Here is an 18,192-nt window from a genome sequence, read left to right on the forward strand (position 1 = left end):
GGATGGATGGATGGATGGATGGATGGATGGATGGATGGATGGATGTTTTAGGCTATAACGTCTGAAAGTAAAATATTTTCATCCTTATCAGACCTTAGAAATTGGAGCATAAAACAATAAAATGTGCTACATCATCAGAGCTGCGTTTCTGTAGTTAAAATTCTCCAATGATTTAAGTTTTATCATTTTAAAAGGTATTACCAGGAATTGCTCCTTTGTTTGCTTTAGATGGTCATGTACACTCACCAGTTTGGGCCGAGGTCCGGCGGCTTGACGGTGCTGGTTGCTCAACGCCTACTTTACCCAGCCTGGGAAAGAGGCGGAGCTTTAGGGGATCTCTGGGCGAAGGCAGAGGTGGAGATCGTGTCGAACTCAACCTTCCAGGTAGATTAAGACGTAGCTCACGTATTGCCCATGGTGAATAGTAGTCAAACGACAAAAGTTGTTAACAATAATATTGTTCAAATATAAACGCAGATCATCTGCTTTGGTGAAAATCTACTGCAAGGGGTTACATGTAGTAATCCAGACATTTAAATTTATTCTATTTCTTTCTATAATATGTGCTTTACATAGAAGTTACAGTTATTTACATTTCAAATCAATATTCTGTAAATAACATTATTTTATATTTTTACATTTAAGTTTTTACATTTAAGTTTGGATATATTGATCCTACTAACGTTATGTATTTTCTATGGATATTTTCTGCATTTTTGATCATTCAGGTCGGATTATTATAAATAAAAAGATGACCCTGTTTTCTTTTGTTCTGCTAAATCTCCACAGATTCTGATAATGGCCGCTATCAGAGACTTTGCTTATGGAGGCATTGGTGTTGACAGCATCGTGTTGTCTCCTGAATGCCGCCGGTCATCTGGTACAGTATGCTTGTCGTTGACATTTCCAAAAATATATCTTAGGTACAAAGTTTAAACAACTACATCAAAAAACACTTTTCTTTTATTTTATTTTTTTTTCTTTTGTTTATTTTCCTGAGTAGAGAACAACACCCTTGAAACCATACCCAAACCTCCAAAGGATCCTTGCATTGATGATCCAGAGAAGATGTGTGATTTTAATGCAGACTGTGCTGAAGCAGAAGATGAAGCCAAATGCGGTGAGTTTCTTTCAACAAAAAAAAAGCATCAGACAAAATAAGTCTCAGCCATTCATTTAAACAATAAGGTTATTTGCTTGAACGTGTGTTTTCAACACTAAAAAGCTAAAAGCATCTGCAATTTTGTTTTTCTTTTTTGCCCAAAAACAAGACTTTAATTCTATATCTACAGTATGTATTAATCTTCTTCCAATGTTTCCTGATGTGGTGCTTTTGTTCTTTTAATTGCTCCATTAATGATGGCATTATTGCTCCTAAAGCCACAAATTCGTTCCAAGTCCGTCCTGCTCATTAAACTTGGAAATATCTATTTTTCTTCCTCTTATCTTTATTATGTTATTCATTAAAGGAAATTTGGTAGGTTATACATTGTTTTCAGAGTATAACCAATGCAAAATGGATGAAGGGTTTTAATGTCTTTAGTTTAAGGTTTTTTGAAAAGAAAAGGTCTTTGGTCCCTTTAAATTGATTTATTTTAATGTACTTAAATTGATTTCATTTACTGCTCGGAAAGGGAATTCAAGGTGATATGATTAATGCAACCAATTTCTTTCATTTGATCAGATTTAGATAGTGCAGGCAGTTTTTTTTCCAACTCATTAATATAGTTTGAGGTGGCACATTGTATCGTCATTCTAGCTCTTTGTTTAGTAGGAAGGAACCTTTCTCTGAATTTCAAGTATTTTGTCACAACTTAGAACAAAGGACCCAGTTTTCAGGCAAGAAATGTGGGGGGAAAAAAAGCTTTTAATTAAAACCACAGGAATCAGAGTAGCATTGGTTAGGGCGTTTATCACAGGAAACTCTGCAAAAGGAAACATAGGTTAGTGACCACGTAACCCTGGTTTACAAGTTCAGTCTAGGCCTAGAGAACAAGGTAGGTTCCAGGCGGTGGGCTGCCAAAAAGTAGAGCGGGCGCCGCCCAGAGCGTACCAGATGATGCAGCCCCAGAGAACAAGCAGGAGCTCAAAGCCAGGTCAGGCAAACAAATCAGAACAGGAACAGGCAGGCTCAGTGGTTGAGAGGCAGAACAGGTCAGGATCAGGAAATCAGAAATGTAAATGTATCCATGATGATGCAAACAGTTTATTGATATATTTCATTGATATTGATATATGTATATATAGTTATTTACATTTCATATTAATTATTGTAAATATGATTGTATCTTTATATTGTTTTACTGAGTGACACATGGTTTGATTTATTTATGATTATTCTCATGATTATATCTACAAGCTTGTTCTTGCGCTGTTTTGAGAAGACGTTATTTCACCAACGTCCGTCTTGGGTTACCATGGAAACAAACTCCAACTCCCGTCTTTCATGGAAATCAACGGAGGTTTTTCACATTACTCACAAACATTATAAGCTGAAGTTTGTTGAGTAAAAACCAAGGACAGCATCAAGGACAATCACATTTTAATTCACGGATAATTCCCTTATTGTGGCATGCAGCCAACGAGTTTTCACGGTGCTAATGAAGATTTGGAGGCTTCATTAAATCAGTTCAAGAAATCCATTTGTGCTTGTCGTGCCTGAGGGGAATTACAAGAAACACCAAGAAACTCTAAAAACACTCTCACCACTGACTAGAGAGAAAGCAAGAATAATCTTGCTCTGATGACTGGATGCAAGCAGCTTAAATAGAGGCAGGAGCAGGTGGATCAGAAGAGCAGTGATGAGAAACCAGGCAGAGTTAGACAGGTGAATGAAATGAATAATTAAGCCAGAAATAAGCGACGAAATCATGACATATTTAGCACTTTTTTTTTCTTTAATTGGGGGGAACAAAACTTAAGCACACACCAGCTGATGAGGACATCTACTGAAGAAAGCAGGAGCATTTCTGTTCCCAATATTAAGGATCTGATTAGAAATACAAGTCAGATAAAGGCCTAAATGTGCACATTTGGTTTGAATCTTGTCTGTAAGGGTTTAAAGGATGCACTTCATGTGTGATGTCTTCATGTGTGATTGCTGCAGGAGATTTCTCCTATGTTGAGGGAAGCTCTGGCTGGACTGACGCCAGTGTTGGGAGTCAAGGCTGGGTGCTCCATAAAAATGCTACAGCTAAAGGTAAAAATTATAATTAATTAATTAATTGATGCTGCCTATTTGTCCACTAATATGTAATGTGTTTTTTTTTTTATTTACTTCTACAAAAGAAGAGTACCTGTATGTAGCTGAGGCTTCAGGTCAGCAGCTGACCGAAGCCCAGACTCGGACGCCCCTCCTGGGCCCTACAGGTCCAGTCTGTTCTCTAAGCTTTGACTTCGCTCTCACCGGGAGTTTGGATCACATCGGTAATTTCCAACCCAATGTCTGAAAGGTTTTTGATTTTTCTATACACAACAGTGATTACATCTTTTTGATAAAGGTGAGCTTTCGCTCAGAGTGATCGACAGCCTGCTGGGGCCAAGTCCTAAACTGTGGGAGTTCAGCGGAAAAACAGGAGCAGAGGAAAAGGAGGAGTCCTGGCAACAAGCTAACATTCTTATTGGGCATAGAAAACATCGTTTCCAAGTATGTTTTTACAACTTAGTTATTGCATTTTCTCTGATCCAATTTTCAAACCATTTAGGCCTCAAAACGCTTTTTTTTTGTCTAACCTTTTCCATACAGATGAAACCAGAGATTAAATACATTTTATAAAAGTACTTAAATAATTTTCTGCACAGCTGGGTTATTGGATGCTTTTTATTTCCCAGATAAGCTTGTTTATGAGCTCTTAAAAGGAAAACATCAGTTATATGACTGGTAAAAACAGAGTTGGGTAGTAACAAGTTAAATTTACTCATTAAGTAACTTCTTTGCAAAAATATACATTTACAGTAGAAGTCGTTTCATGACTTTACTTGAATAATGTTCTAATGAAAATAAAAAAAGTAAAATATTTGGCTGCTCTATCCATCATTTGTGATTTCAATAAATAAAGAACAAGTTTGTTTTTAAAACAGTGTTTTAGAAGAAGACACAGTTAATTTTTTTGTCAAAATAAGGGCTCCTTTTTTGTACACACTTCAACCTACCATGAAATTTGGTAGGTTTGGTTTCAGCCTGGAATTGTTATTTTTGTCATTTTTCTGCCAATTATGTTGTTTTTTTATTAAATATAGTTGTTAAAATACCACAAATTGCAGATAACTTTGCATTTTCACCCGTCTTTATTGCATAATTTAAAGCAGATCAGATGTTATGATTAGTTGCTAATTAGTTGAGTCGCCTTTTTACCAAATACTTTTTTACTTTCACTTTAGTAATTTATTGAACGGCTACTTCTCATTACATTTTGAGTAAAAATATATTGAAGTAGTGTTACTTTTAGTTAAGTACAATTTTGTGTACTCTAGTGCGATGTTTTACATATCAAAGAACTGACTTTTGATGATGCTGCATATCCAACATTTTTGCTTCTTTTAATCAGTTGGCATTTGAAGCCTGGGCTGTAAAAACTCAGCCGTATGCATGGATCAAAGTGAGGAACGTTCACTTCATCAACTGCCACACTGACTATTATCCAGCTACACCAACAGGTAAATATTAGCACTATTAGTAAAAAAAAGAAAATTGTTTTTTTTGTATTTTAAATGTTTTAAATTGAACGTTTTTTTGATACCAGGACTGTCCTGTAACTTTGAGGAAGGACTGTGCAGTTGGTATCAGGACAACAGTGACAACTTTGACTGGTCTTTGGTTACTGGGATGGATCACACTATTGGAATAGGTGAGAAAAATCAACTTTTTGTAACCTTTTTTTTTTCTCTTTGTTTCCCACACTGATAATTTCAGGTTTTGCTACTTGTAGAAAACTTTCAGATCTAAAGAAATGAAACTGTTCGATACAACAATAATCCTTTCATGCCAACAATCAGTTAAAATAGACCATTTAAAAAATTTTGATAACTTTTTAATAATTAAAGAAACTTTAGCTCTACTGAGCAAATCTTTCTTTAGAGAATGAACATGGAATCTGAAATAGCTAAAAACATTATTTGGTTCAAATATTTTATTATTGTTCTCACCTGAAACTGAATTGTGTTTTGTCTATTGAATAATGTCTAAGTTTCACTTTTCAAATCTATCATCACTTATTGAGAGGAATCTGTGTCCATCTTCCTGTCGTTGATCATCAGGCAGCAGTCTTGTCGTGGACATGTGGAGTCCATCACTACTTGGAGCTTCTGGACGCTTGGTGTCATTCCTACAGCCTCCAGCACCAACAGAGATGTGTCTGACCTTCTTCTACAAGCTCTATGGGCCAGACGCAGGTGATCAAACCTGGAGCTAATCTATTGCTCTGATCACGAATGAAGCATTGACTCCTGATCAGATACAAACTAATGAGTCGATCTTCCTGATCTCATCCAGGAGCTCTGAATGTAAAGCTGATAGACGGCCTTGGCTATGAGGTTATACTGTGGACCCGCAGTGGGGCTCATGGCAATGTGTGGCACGAAGCGCACTGCCCCGTACCGCATCAACTCACAGACTTTCAGGTATCAAAAGAGTAAATGCACAGCTGTGGAAAACATGTTTTATATGTTTTTCTCAATTCAATTTAGTTGAAAAATAGACTAAGACAAATGCAAATGTGATTGTATACAACTTACAACATTGAATTGAAATTAATATTACCATTTATAAAGTGCAGCAGTGATCAAAGAATGTAAACAGTGTAGGAGAAAATTAATACAGTTTAAAAGCCATAGTGCAAAAGGCATAGATACGGAAAGGTTCAGTGTAGTGCAAATAAATAAATATGGTGCAAAATGCAGTAGAACAATGAGTTGTGTTCGATTTAAATGGATTATTTTTTTTTTTAAATCAACCATGTTGTTAGTGCAAATATGTTGTTTTTTTTAGTATGATGCAGAGACTAGATTAGAGATTAAAGAGTTGACCCCAAAGGGAAATTAAAAACTTAAATCTGTCTTCAAATGCGTCTTTAAAGCAAAGCTGGACAAACCAGATGGAATCTTCCAATCAAACCCGGTTATGTGACAAAGAAAATCAAATAACTGTTATTGAGTGTCTCTGATAAGTAGGAACAAGTCATTTACTTGGCTTTGGAACCCTTGTCCACTTTGTTTTTGGAAAACTAATAATTTTAAGCCAAGAGTTGAGGGTTTTCTAGAAGAACAGCCTGTTTAAGGTCAAACAAATCAATCTCAACCACATTTGGCTACTTGGAAAGCTTCAGGAGGGACCCCATATCTGTCATCTATTTTAGAGACTTAGACAGATTTATTTTGTCATTTTGTATACATGAGTGTAAACAAAAAGAATTTTCGTTTAAAACAGCTCTAGACATTTTCATTTTTTAAAGTGCAGCCTTGAAATAATATTAGTTAATATTATTTTATATTATATTTTGCAGCAAGCAGTGACAGTATTTGATCAATGTACAGAAATGCATTAAACTGTAACAGTTTAATGATTGCCATCTGCTGTCCATCTGGCAGCTAAAGAGATCCAAAAAAAACAAACAAATGAGATAAAGATTTTAGTACAAAGATAAGAGTAAAAGCTTATTTATATTATGTTGATATAATACCATCCAAAATCCAATATTACAACACATGCATACAGTTTCCAAATAAACAGATAAAGGTTAACCTCATGAGGATCATATTGATCCTATATTTGATCTTTGGTGATTTATTTTTCCTCTGATACAGCTTGTAAATCCGTAGCTTTCTTAATTAGAGTTTGTTCTATTCCTCTATGGATTTATCCAAAAACAGTTTTGTGGGTGTTTGGGTACGCTACACTCCCATCTGGTGCTCCATCTTGTTTGATCGAGGCAGATTAAATAAAAAAAGGGTTCATGTTTTAAAAGCTCAGCATCCATCACTCCTTTCAGCCATTATAGGCACAGTATTTGGCTGAAATACTTTTCTGATTGGCTTTAAAGCACGAACCATCAGGATCTCAGAGACCTGTTTAATCTGTGGTCTCTGGATAAGAAATAAGTAGGTTTGATATCCAGATTTTACCATCTTTGTCTTTAACACAGTGCAGAACTTTAAGCTTTATTATTAAATCATTTTGTAATAAAGAAAGTCTTTGAGATTTTCAGCTATAAAGCATTTTTCATTGTCTTGTGCATAAAAAGCTTCATAAATAAGCTGCCTTTGCCTCTAATAAATACTAATGATGTTGGTCATGAAGGCTTTAAAGATGTTCAAATTACGATTGTCATTAAAAAGCAGCATTTTTTTTTTTTTTTTCGTTTGTTTGGTTTTGTTTTTTTAGGAACCAGCTGAAAAACTAAAGTTTTGGGGCAATGAACCTCTTCAGGTTTTATTTATTAAAAAAAAAAAAGCAAGTTTGTAATTTTTTTTCAAATAAAATGAAATTGCAGTATAAATTAAATAACTTCAGGTGCAACTAAAATAACTACTTATGTAGATGCAGCCAGAAATAAACTGGCTCCTTCTCCAGCCTGTTGCTTTGCTGGTAGATTAATCTGTAATGGCCTATAGTACTGTAGAGTCAACAGGGAAATATTACATGTTTATTTGGGGTAAGGTTAATTTATGCCATAGTTCCAGCTTAGTAAGACCTCCTGAATCTGTTCCACCTGTAAGAACATTTCCATTAAAAAACAGACTGGAAAGAATCAAGGCTGCACAGACAACCTTCTCTAATAACTGTCATCCCCCAACAGCTGATGTTTGAGGCAGTTCGATCCGGTTTCGACGGCCAGGTGGCCATTGACGATGTGACTTTCCTGGACGGCCTGTGTGCCATGCCCAGAAAGTGCTCCTTTGAAGCACAGATGTGTGGGTACAGCAGCTACGGCACAGTTAAGTGGCTTCATCGAAACGGGCACAGCAGTACGGCCAGCGGACCCAAACTGGACCACACTCTGGGAACTGAGCTGGGTCAGAAAAAAAACCCTTTTGTTGAATAAAAAAGTCTGAACATCATGCAGAAAGCAAAGGTTTTAAACCGCCCTACTCTCTATGTTATTTCCAGGTTATTACATGATGGTCAACACCGACAGAGATGTTCTTCCAGCCAGTAGCACTGCTGTCCTCGTCTCTCCTGTCCGTTCAGGAACAACCAAAACCGAATGTGTAACTTTCTGGTATCATATGAAAGAAGAGAACCCAGGTGAGCAGCTTTTCTATGCCTGCTCTACTCTATCTCACTTCTGCCAGATAGCCTCAGTAGTGGTTCCTTTCAGGCTACCTTAGGGTATACATGAAACCCGAGAAGGGGGAGAGAGTACAGATCTTCTCAGCCAACCTCAATCAGGGAGACGAGTGGCGCCATGGCCAAGGCAACATCTCCAGCGGCCTTGTGGACTGGCAGGTAAGATTCAAAACAAGTTAAAGAGTACTTTTCCCAATATTCGGCTTAAAATTCAGTTAATATTCCTCCACAGCTGGAGTTTGAGGTGACCGGGTCAGGAGGCAAAAGTTCCCACGCTGCTGTTGATGACATCTCAGTCTTAGCTCATCCATGTGAAGATTATGGTTTGTTTTTACCTTTAATTCATTTTCAATTTCTTCAGTTTTTTATAACATGAAAAACAAATCTTATTTGCAGTTTAAAGGGCAAATAAAAAGGGAACCCAAATATTTCATACAAGTCTTTATACATTAGCCTTGGTCCAGTTGGGTCCGGCTCAAAAAATATGAAAATTAGAAGCCGTGCAGATTCAGGCGCCTGACGAGAAAGATACCCGGTAAATTTCAGAATAAAATCCACCATCCTAAGATAACCTTACGAAAGAACAAACAAAACATCAAACTGAAACGAAGGGGCAACTGGAGGATGAAAAATGGATATAAATGCACACAAATATTTTATCCTAAAACAGCACAAATCCACAGGAACCTCTTTTCTTTTCTACACTCCGCATACCAGTAGAAAAATTAAGCATCATTTTCCTTTAAAGTCTGTTTTATCAAAGAAACTAATGGAGTATTTTAAGCAAAAGGTAATACTGAGTGCATATAGTTTGGTACATTCACATTGCTGATGAAGGTTCTCAGTCATCCAGGTCCTAGTCATTCCGTAAAAATTCAAAAAATATCCACTGGACTTGGTTTTCAAGATTTGAAGACGTTTCGCCACCTCTCCAGGAAGCTTTCTCAATTCAAATGTCTGGATCCGCAGTGAGTTTCAGTCTTATATAGACAACGCCTTGTATCGCTTGGAAACATGCAATGGTAACCGATGAATGGGTCGTTAGTTCCATCGTTAGCCTGTAATGTCTGAACCTGTCTATGATTCTAGGGGTCGGTCGTTAAAGGGGGGATTGCCATTAAGGGGGGGATTGTCTCCTGTAATACCTGAAACCTGTCTATGATTGTTAAGAGTTGGTCGTTAAGGAGGTATTGTTCACCGGCTGGGGCGGGTGGGTCCCTCGTTCCTCTGTGATAGGGTGGGGGGTTTGGTGATATCTGGAAGGGATCATGTCTATGATTGAATTGTATGGTTTTGGAAGCTGGAATCTGAGTCCACCACCTCTGTTTAAAGTTGTTTTTTCTCTCTTAACATAGATGGCTTCCTTCACGCCCCTCTCAAACCACCTATTTTCTTTATCCAGAATATGGACATTATTCTGGATAAAGAAAATAGGTGGACTCAAACTCACTGCGGATCCAGACATTTGAATTGAGAAAGCTTCCTGGAGAGGTGGCGAAACGTCTTCAAATCTTGAAAACCAAGTCCAGTGGATATTTTTTGAATTTTTACGGAAGTACATTCACATTATTTTCTGTGATTCATATTTCTGTGGGCTTTGCCTCACTATTGTCTCAACATGATGGTTTCCCTTATTTGTCTACAGATTTTGCAGCCTTTTTACTTTCCACTCAAATTTCCACTAATTACACTTGGACTGGACTGCCTATGATTACTATAGAAATGGCCTTTTTGCAGCTTACTCTGTTTGTAGAGTTTGTCATTGCCCCTCCCTGTAGAATAACTGTCATGTTTGATTTATAACAATAAAGTAAAATCATCTTTTAGTGAATTTATTGCGATGCTGCTGTATAATAGTCAGTTTCTATTAGTGCTGCACCGAAACCAGTATCGGGAGGGGCCCCGATCCAGCACTGATATGGTGGTATCGGTATCGGCGAGTACCAACAAATAGGGCACCGATACCGTTTTGAGAGCCAAAATTTATTCAACTATTCTCACCGATTACAGGTAGGCAATAAAAAGTTCTACTGGATTCATTTTGTATTAGTCTTTTTCCTGCTTCACAAAGGTAGGCAGCAGCTTGACAAAGCCATGATGGCAAGTAGTATTCAGTTCTTCATATATACACACACACATCAATTTCAAATAGATGGTATCGGTATGGTACCGGTATCGGCCAATACTGCACAGGCAGGTATCGGGGCCAAAAAATGGCATTAGAGCAACACTAGTTCCTATAGTAGATATGCTTTTCTTTTAAAACCATAGGTGCTACGTGCAGCATGGAAAATGGGATGTGCATTTGGAACAACATTCAAGACAGCGAAAGAGACAAACTGGACTGGGATTTGACCAGTCGGGAGACAGAAGAGCACTATCCCGTCCCGCCTGAAGACCACACTCTGGGCACAGAGAAAGGTGGGCGTCACAGAGACAAAATCTGCAGCTGCTGTAATTGTTAAGAGTTTCTGTTCTGGTTCTAATCAAGTCTTTCCTTTTTCTTTTTTCCCAGGTCATTTCCTCTTTTTTCCCAGCAGCAACAGGACCGCAGCAAATCAAAACGCCTGGATCCTGAGCCCCCACCTGCCTGCGACTCAGGCCACCTGTCTGAGGTTCTGGGCCTACAAACCCCACTCATGTAAGCCCGGTGGCCCCAAAAACGGACCATAGAATCGTGATCTTTGGCGCTCACAAAAATATTTCACCCAAATTTCCATTAAATAAAATATTCCCATTTATTTTTAGATAAATTTGACACAAAACTTTTAATTAAACCTTACATTATTAATATTCATTTGTATAGTAAAGCTTATTTATTTGAAATACATAATCATCAGTTTTATAGGTTTACTTTTAATATAGTATACTTACTCAAAATAATAATAATGAGTGTATTTATTTCAAATATATAAACTTTAACTGTTTAAATTGCATAATAATCACTGTTACCTTTATAAAAATGAAACAAAAACTGGATGTATTTGAAATAAATCCACTCATTAGCATTATTCCTGACTAAGTATACTTTAATAGTATGAAATACCTGAACCTGATGATTATGTGTTTCAAATAAATAAGATTTATATTACAAATGCCTCATGTGAGATGTATTTAATAGTTCTGTGTTGAAATTATTTAATAAAAAAAGTTAATAGAAGTTTTTTTACATAAAGAAAAAATACATACATTTCAGAAATTGTGTTTAGATATCCTTTTGAGTGCGTTTTTGATGCTTCATGTTGAATTTCGGCAGCTGACTGCCAGCTGAGAATCTGGAGACTGTCCGGAGGTCTAACCAATGAGCTGCTGAGAGTGACCGAACTTGGGGGACCTTGGAAACTTTTTGAAGTAAACATCACGTCTGCTGAGGAGTACCAGGTCAGACGCTCCAGGGAACTTTTCAGAAATCTTCAAACTTTCATCCTGAGTCTGCCCGGACTAAAAAGCTGCTTCCTGTTAACAGATAGTCTTTGAAGGGATCAAAGGAACAGCGGGTTTTGTCGCTCTGGATGACATCGAGTACACCGTTGGCTTTGACTGCGCCACCCGAGTCACAAAACCGAGTAAGACTGAAGACCCCAAATTACCTGGATTTATATGGTTTTTTTCCCCTCAGATGCAGACTACATGTTCAAACTAAAGTCGTTCTGCATATACAAACCACAAAAACACAAGTTCAGTCCAATTTACTCTGGATTCCCTAAATAAATCCAGGACAACTCTTAAGGATTCTTGTTTTTTAAATTAATCTCAGTATCAATCCAGATGTTCTGTAGTCTCCTTAGAGTTTTGTTTGAAAACAAGAGAAGATCTCCCCTGCAGTGAGACTCATACGTCCTTTGGGTTATGACCCCACCAGTTTTGCATGTATGGATTTCTTTTATTTAATTTAAAATGGCCCCAAACAGTCAGATTGGATCCGTTCTGTTAACAGCAGTTTTCCACTGGTACCCCAGGGTCTCTCATGGATTCAGATCTTGACTTTGACTAGGCCACTCTAACAGCTCAATGTGCTTCGATCTATGCCTCCTCAAAACTAAGCCGATCCTTAAGAACCATCAAAATATCAAACAATATAATACAGCAATATGTACCTATTTTGCTACTAAAACAGTTTGCAATAAAGACACAGCTGCTTATTATATATTATCTAAATGTTGTTTACAATGTCTTTACTTCCAAAACTACAGACATTCAAGTTTCAGGTATATGAAATAAAATAGTTTTTTTTATAGTAATAAATTTCACCGAAATGAGAACTGTTCCACACAGAAACAAATAATCTGAACTGTTCAGAGCAAAGTGGTTTCAGTAAACAGAATCTTAACAATCGTAATAATATAAATGGTAATAAAAAAAAAAATCTGACATCAACAACTGTAAGTACAATCGTAACTGCTTAGCATAACCGTTATATTAGAAATGTTGGAGACAGAAAGAGCCAAGTCAGTCTGAGATCATCTTCTGCATCTAGGCTGCCTCTCTGTTTACATTCATCCAACAAATTGTGGGCATTTTTTGTAGAAAGGGCAAATAACTCACTTTGTCTGCATCCTGAAGTCCATCTGTGTCTGTCTGCTTACTGTGAGTTCATTAATAACAATGCATTCATTGGCCCGATATCAGACATACAAAGAGATCTTAGCACAAAAGGTACAGATGATTATAGAGAAGAAAATATCTAAAATTGTGGATAATTAGAGCACCACACATTGATTTTTTTTATTATTAAGCATAATTCTAGAGGTCTAATATTTTTAAAATGCCTTGCGCTCCTCTCATACCTCCAGTGTTACTGATCTAAGGCCTTACATCGTCGCTCTGGCTGTATGATTGCATTTTGATGTTTCTGACAGGGCTTCTTCCAGGATTGCCCCGTTTTAAGCTCCATCTATCCTCCCATTTTCTCCAATGGGAAGTTTAGCAGGGACCTCCCTTTACCATCACTATGCCCCCCCATGCTTTACTAAGGGGACGTAATTAGCAAGGAGATGTAATCTGCTAGATTTTGGCCAAGATAGCAGTTTGCATTTAACCCTAGAAATCTCCTCTAATCACAGCGACTTCTTCCACATGTTTGCTGTGTCCCCTGCAAGGCTTCAGGACTTTAGTGGCAGTTTTTTTTTCTCATCAAGATCAGTTTTATGTAATGCACGAATAGTGGTTTTCCTGTTAACAGATAATCCTGCTCTCCTGAGATCTTGGCTTAAAATATATTTAAAAAAAAAAACACTTTCTTGATAAGTTAGTTAAGGGCTTCCTTGTCTTGGTTGGTCTGCAGTTGGTCCATCAAACTGAAATTCTCCTCAGCCTTCTCCTTGACCTGTTGGCTGCATTCTTTGGTTTCCATGACTGCTATTGTCATCTAATGAACCTCTGAGACCTTCAAAGAACAGCTGGACTGTTTGCTAATAAGGGGTCTTTAAGGGTTTCAGGGGAAAGAAAATAAAAAAAAAAGGTTTAAACATGAGTAATTTTCCTTCATCTTTGCAATTTACATTCCTGAGTGAAAATATGTGTGTGAATAATCCTGAATGTTTTCAAATGAATGTCTTTCATAAACAGAATACCAAAATTTTTGTTGGTAGCTTTTATATGAATCCATTACATCGATGTGGCGGTAAGATCTTCTGCAGAACCTAAGATGGCCTAGTTCTATCTGTGCTTCAGCCACAAAGCTGCCAGACAACACCGGTGGAATTGCAGCCTCTGTGATCGTGGTCCTGCTGCTGATCGGCACGTTGGTGGCCCTGCTCGTCTTCTACCTGCGAACCAATCATGTTTCACCTGTCCCTACCGGCTTCAGTAATGAAGGATATGATTCAGAACCCACCGTGAGTGAAAACATCCTCAGATGCTCCAGAATATCCCTTCTTTTCAACATTTCTCACATTCTCTTATTGAAAACTTGTTTAAGTGATACTAAACTGCATCTTAGGAGGATCGTGTGACAATTCCTCCAGTACAAAACCATCCAATGGCTGCAGGATTCAACAACATCTCTGTGAGTTTTACTCTAACATGTTTTATCTCCATGGAGACACTTTATTTGCTCAGTTGTTGCATTTATCTCTCACCACAAGAGGGCAGCGTCTATTAATTAGATAAGGGGTCAGCAACCCAATCTGCTCAAAGAGCCACATTAGATCAAAAAAAGAAAAAAACAAATCTATCTAAGTGTTTTAGCCCACTATAAAAACAAGGACTATGTCGGCTTAAATATATAATACGTGTTCATTATTAAATGTCACATCATGTGACTACTCTGCTGTACAATATTTGGTGCTTTAATTTTAAATTGAATTACAATATTGACATATTAGGTTTTGTTGTATTAATGAAGTTATAGAAAAAGAATAAAGAAATCAGATTTGTGGTGTTATTTTTATTTTTAGGATTTTTAGAGGGGGTTCACATACATGCATCAGAGTGCTACCTGTTGGATCTGTGAACGGTTTTCCATCCTTGCAACAAAACTAGCAGCAGTAGTGGAAGTTGGAGATGCAATCCACTTCTTTAATCTATCTTTGCTCTCCTCTAATTTATCAATAAGTTCTGCAAACGCAATTTTTCCCACCTTGGTGATCGGATGCATATTTAGCACGCCTTCCCTGGAAATGCTTTTCCAAAAGAAGCTTTTTACTATTTGACAACTTCTCATTACAAAGCAAACATGCAGACAATCTTTTTCCGCATTGGTAATAAAAGCAAATGATTCAGTCCTTTCTTCTTTGAATCCTCTGTTCTCATCGGCCATCTTCCTTTTTACCCTTTGGGATCCATGGCCCGAGACACACCCACCGGTTTGTTTACTTCAGCCACCTTAGGCTTAGCCTTAGACAACTTTTATTGTCATTTTGTAAACACAAAGTGTATTCAGAAACAAATTCCGCTTAGTACAGCTTTCCAGACAGCAAATGAACATCACCTGCCTGGCACCGCGTCGCGCTGTCATTTGTGTTGCAGGCTAGATAGCAAATCTTTGTTCACAGAAATGTTTGCATTTATTGTTTAAATTATTAATTTTAGTTATTAAACACTTTTTGAAAGTGTTGGAAAAAACAACAAATGTTTATTTCACCTCCTGCACACCATATTAAAACAAACAAACGAAAACATCCATCTTTTTCGAGCAAGCGGGCGCTAAAGAGCCGCGGGTTGCCGACCTCTGAATAATACATATAGACTGAACAATAAATAACAGCTTGCCGAATGCAATATGTTCACAAAGGAAAATCTGAAATTACTCCATAAAGTTAATGCTAAAAAATATATTTTCATCTGTACGTGAATATAAAACTTTCGAACCAACCTTGAATTTAAAGTGAGTATATTAAAGATATTTAAGTTTCTCTGCAGTCTCCTCTAAACTGAGGTACAGTTTAGCTCTTTTGAAATTTGGTAAATATGTAGAACCTTACAAAACAAGAAAGAGGGCATGTAGTCATGCCTTAAAGTCTTTTGGTCAAATGGTTGTTTTATGATGGCTTTGAAATTTGAAACGGCTTTAAAATTTTCTTCTTAAAATTCCAGAGTCTTGCTTATCATTGTGCCATTAAAGGGGGTTAAAAGCTATAAAAATAGTCTATTTTTCAGTATTTTAATGGGACTTGGCCAGACTTCATTCTTTTAACTTTCAAGGATTCAGGAGGGAAACAAAAATAGTCAGAAAACGGGACAAAATATCAACAGAAAACATTCAGAAATACATGAGTGCTATTAAAGAACATTGCTTTCCTGAATCACAGGAAAGCAATGTTGTCAGAGTTTTTTGCCTCTACAGCAAATACAATCTGCTCTAATTAAAAATAATTCCCAATTGAACCAATTAAACATAAGCATCTGTAGGCGAGATGAAAGCTTAACCCGAAAAACAAGTTTTAAATGTTCTCTTTAACGTCTTTCTCTGGTTGCCTTAAACATGTCAGAGGCTGCAGTTCTGGATCTGCTGCATATGTTCCATTTTTATCTTTATAATTATATATAATACATAATTATGACAGTTCAAATGTCCTTGGGGAGCCTGTTTAATTAAATCAAAGTCTCTGAGAACATTTTGAGTGCTCAGTATTTTTGTAAATGTGAAAACTATATTACACATTCTTACACATTTCCTAGCCATCAAACAGCTTCTTACTTCCTGTTTGTGATCATGGGCAAAGTGGAAAACACATTTGAGTCATTTGGCTGTTTAAGTAGGATAAAAAAATACAAAAATCCTTTTTTTAAATTATTTTTTTCAGCTTTTCAGCTTTATGCAAATCACATTCTAGACTGGCAACAAGACATAACCTTAGCATGATGCTGCTCCCTCCATGCTTTACAATAAGTAGAGTAATTGTTATGTTGAATTCCTCTAAGCATTCTTCTGTCATTACGTTCTCTAACGTTGTCCTTTATGAACATAGAATGTTTCTCCTGAAGGCGTTTAGTTTCTCTCTGTTAAAAAAGAAGCAATTTGCATTAGTGCTTGAAGGAACCGCCTCAGGCTGTACTGATGTGACCGGAATTCACTGATCATAGTAGCACTGGTTTTTAAACAGCTACTAGTTTGTGGAAGGCAAACATTTTGCAGGTTCTTTTGTGTTTTTTAAACAATTTTCTTTCCCATAATGGGGAAAGTTTTGGTCAGAATAGTTAAAATTTGGTTCTTCCAACAGAAAAAAGATCCTAAACACCCATCAGAACTGGTTTAGGATCAGTAAAGATATACCCACAGCATCAAACTAATTCTTATTTAGAGGCTGGCATCGATTCCTTAAAACACTGCGCTCAAAATGTACACATTTTAGTCAAGCTTGAAGGTGTCCATTTTCAAACCAAGGCTTCTTTCTTGCTTGATCACCTTAAGGTCCACGGTCTTACTAGAATTTGAAGTCTGTTCTATTTATTCATGTTTCTCTTCGTCCCAAACCCCCCAAACAGTTTAGCTGATCTTGACAGATCTATGGAGTGGACTTGAGAATTTTAGTGACACATTTGGTGATACATAAAGGTGTTTTCGAAATGCTAGAAATGTTTCCTTGTTGGTTGGTTTCCAGCAGGGTTTGGCTCAGTGATTCAGAAGAATGTCCTGCTTTATCCATTCCTGAACCAGTTGTAAATTATCCTGAAAGTGACACAGTGTTCTGTGAAAACTCTAAATCATGCAACTGTTTCCACCATCTAGCTTTTGATTTACCGTAGGTTAAAAGGTGAAATTTGCAGGTAGAGATTTTGGTTCTATACAATGATTTTACCTCTATTATGCTTCAGTGTTGAACCCAAACTCTTAAAATGTAGGTGAAAAGAAAGTGGTTTAAGTTTTTAGAAACAACCCTGGAACCACCTGAGTTCAAACCGACAATAAACTAAAAAACTGCTGGAAGACCAGAGTTACTGTTTATGGCTAGACCTGTTTCTAACATTGACTGTGATGGTGAAGCCTAATTCTTTCTGAAAATATATATCTAGATATATATCTAAATATAGATAGATAGAGAGATAGAGAGAGGGTGAGATAGAGAAAACATAGATGTTTAAAGTTGAGCTGTTGGACTAAAATGACAAATGTTTGAATTGTCAAGCATGGTGGTGACAGCATGTTGCTGTGGGGTCTATTATTAGTGCCAGAATCTTTCATTTGTGGTTTGTTTAAATGATTTATGAATAAAGTTGACATTGACACTGGATGAAGCAGCAACATTTGATTTAATTTTTGTGATGGTATTCGCTACTTCCTCATCCGAGGCCTATGGAAAATTTCCAGGCTTAAAGGCAGGAAATTGGGGGTCAGGAAACCAAATAATTTTAAATCAATTGGAAGGGCTTTGAAAGGAAAGCTTTTTAACATCTGTGGGGTTGAACATACCTATTTTTGCCCATAGAACCATATGTCTATGAAATGATTGTTTCATTAAAACACA

The 18,192-nt window shown here is 37.0% G+C and overlaps 1 protein-coding gene across 1 annotated transcript in view; it reads left to right on the forward strand.

Moving 5' to 3' along the window:
- The window catches only part of LOC107103269 (apical endosomal glycoprotein-like), a gene marked incomplete at its 5' end in the record, with an annotated part of 22,390 nt that overhangs the window by 3,158 nt on the left and 1,040 nt on the right, over window positions 1-18,192 (forward strand). Inside the window, 20 exons of the mRNA XM_015402911.1 lie at window positions 229-384; window positions 790-880; window positions 1,004-1,120; window positions 3,107-3,199; window positions 3,289-3,426; window positions 3,501-3,646; window positions 4,548-4,656; window positions 4,743-4,847; window positions 5,257-5,391; window positions 5,492-5,619; window positions 7,794-8,010; window positions 8,105-8,242; window positions 8,316-8,443; window positions 8,517-8,607; window positions 10,556-10,705; window positions 10,800-10,925; window positions 11,541-11,665; window positions 11,751-11,850; window positions 13,958-14,121; window positions 14,229-14,291. Of these exons, the coding sequence (XP_015258397.1) occupies window positions 229-384; window positions 790-880; window positions 1,004-1,120; window positions 3,107-3,199; window positions 3,289-3,426; window positions 3,501-3,646; window positions 4,548-4,656; window positions 4,743-4,847; window positions 5,257-5,391; window positions 5,492-5,619; window positions 7,794-8,010; window positions 8,105-8,242; window positions 8,316-8,443; window positions 8,517-8,607; window positions 10,556-10,705; window positions 10,800-10,925; window positions 11,541-11,665; window positions 11,751-11,850; window positions 13,958-14,121; window positions 14,229-14,291 (2,520 nt within the window). The remainder of the gene's footprint in view (window positions 1-228; window positions 385-789; window positions 881-1,003; window positions 1,121-3,106; window positions 3,200-3,288; window positions 3,427-3,500; window positions 3,647-4,547; window positions 4,657-4,742; window positions 4,848-5,256; window positions 5,392-5,491; window positions 5,620-7,793; window positions 8,011-8,104; window positions 8,243-8,315; window positions 8,444-8,516; window positions 8,608-10,555; window positions 10,706-10,799; window positions 10,926-11,540; window positions 11,666-11,750; window positions 11,851-13,957; window positions 14,122-14,228; window positions 14,292-18,192) is intronic.

The sequence above is a fragment of the Cyprinodon variegatus genome, unplaced genomic scaffold (assembly GCF_000732505.1).
Source record: "Cyprinodon variegatus isolate N-32 unplaced genomic scaffold, C_variegatus-1.0 Scaffold1408, whole genome shotgun sequence".
NCBI classification, from domain to species: Eukaryota; Metazoa; Chordata; class Actinopteri; order Cyprinodontiformes; family Cyprinodontidae; genus Cyprinodon; species Cyprinodon variegatus.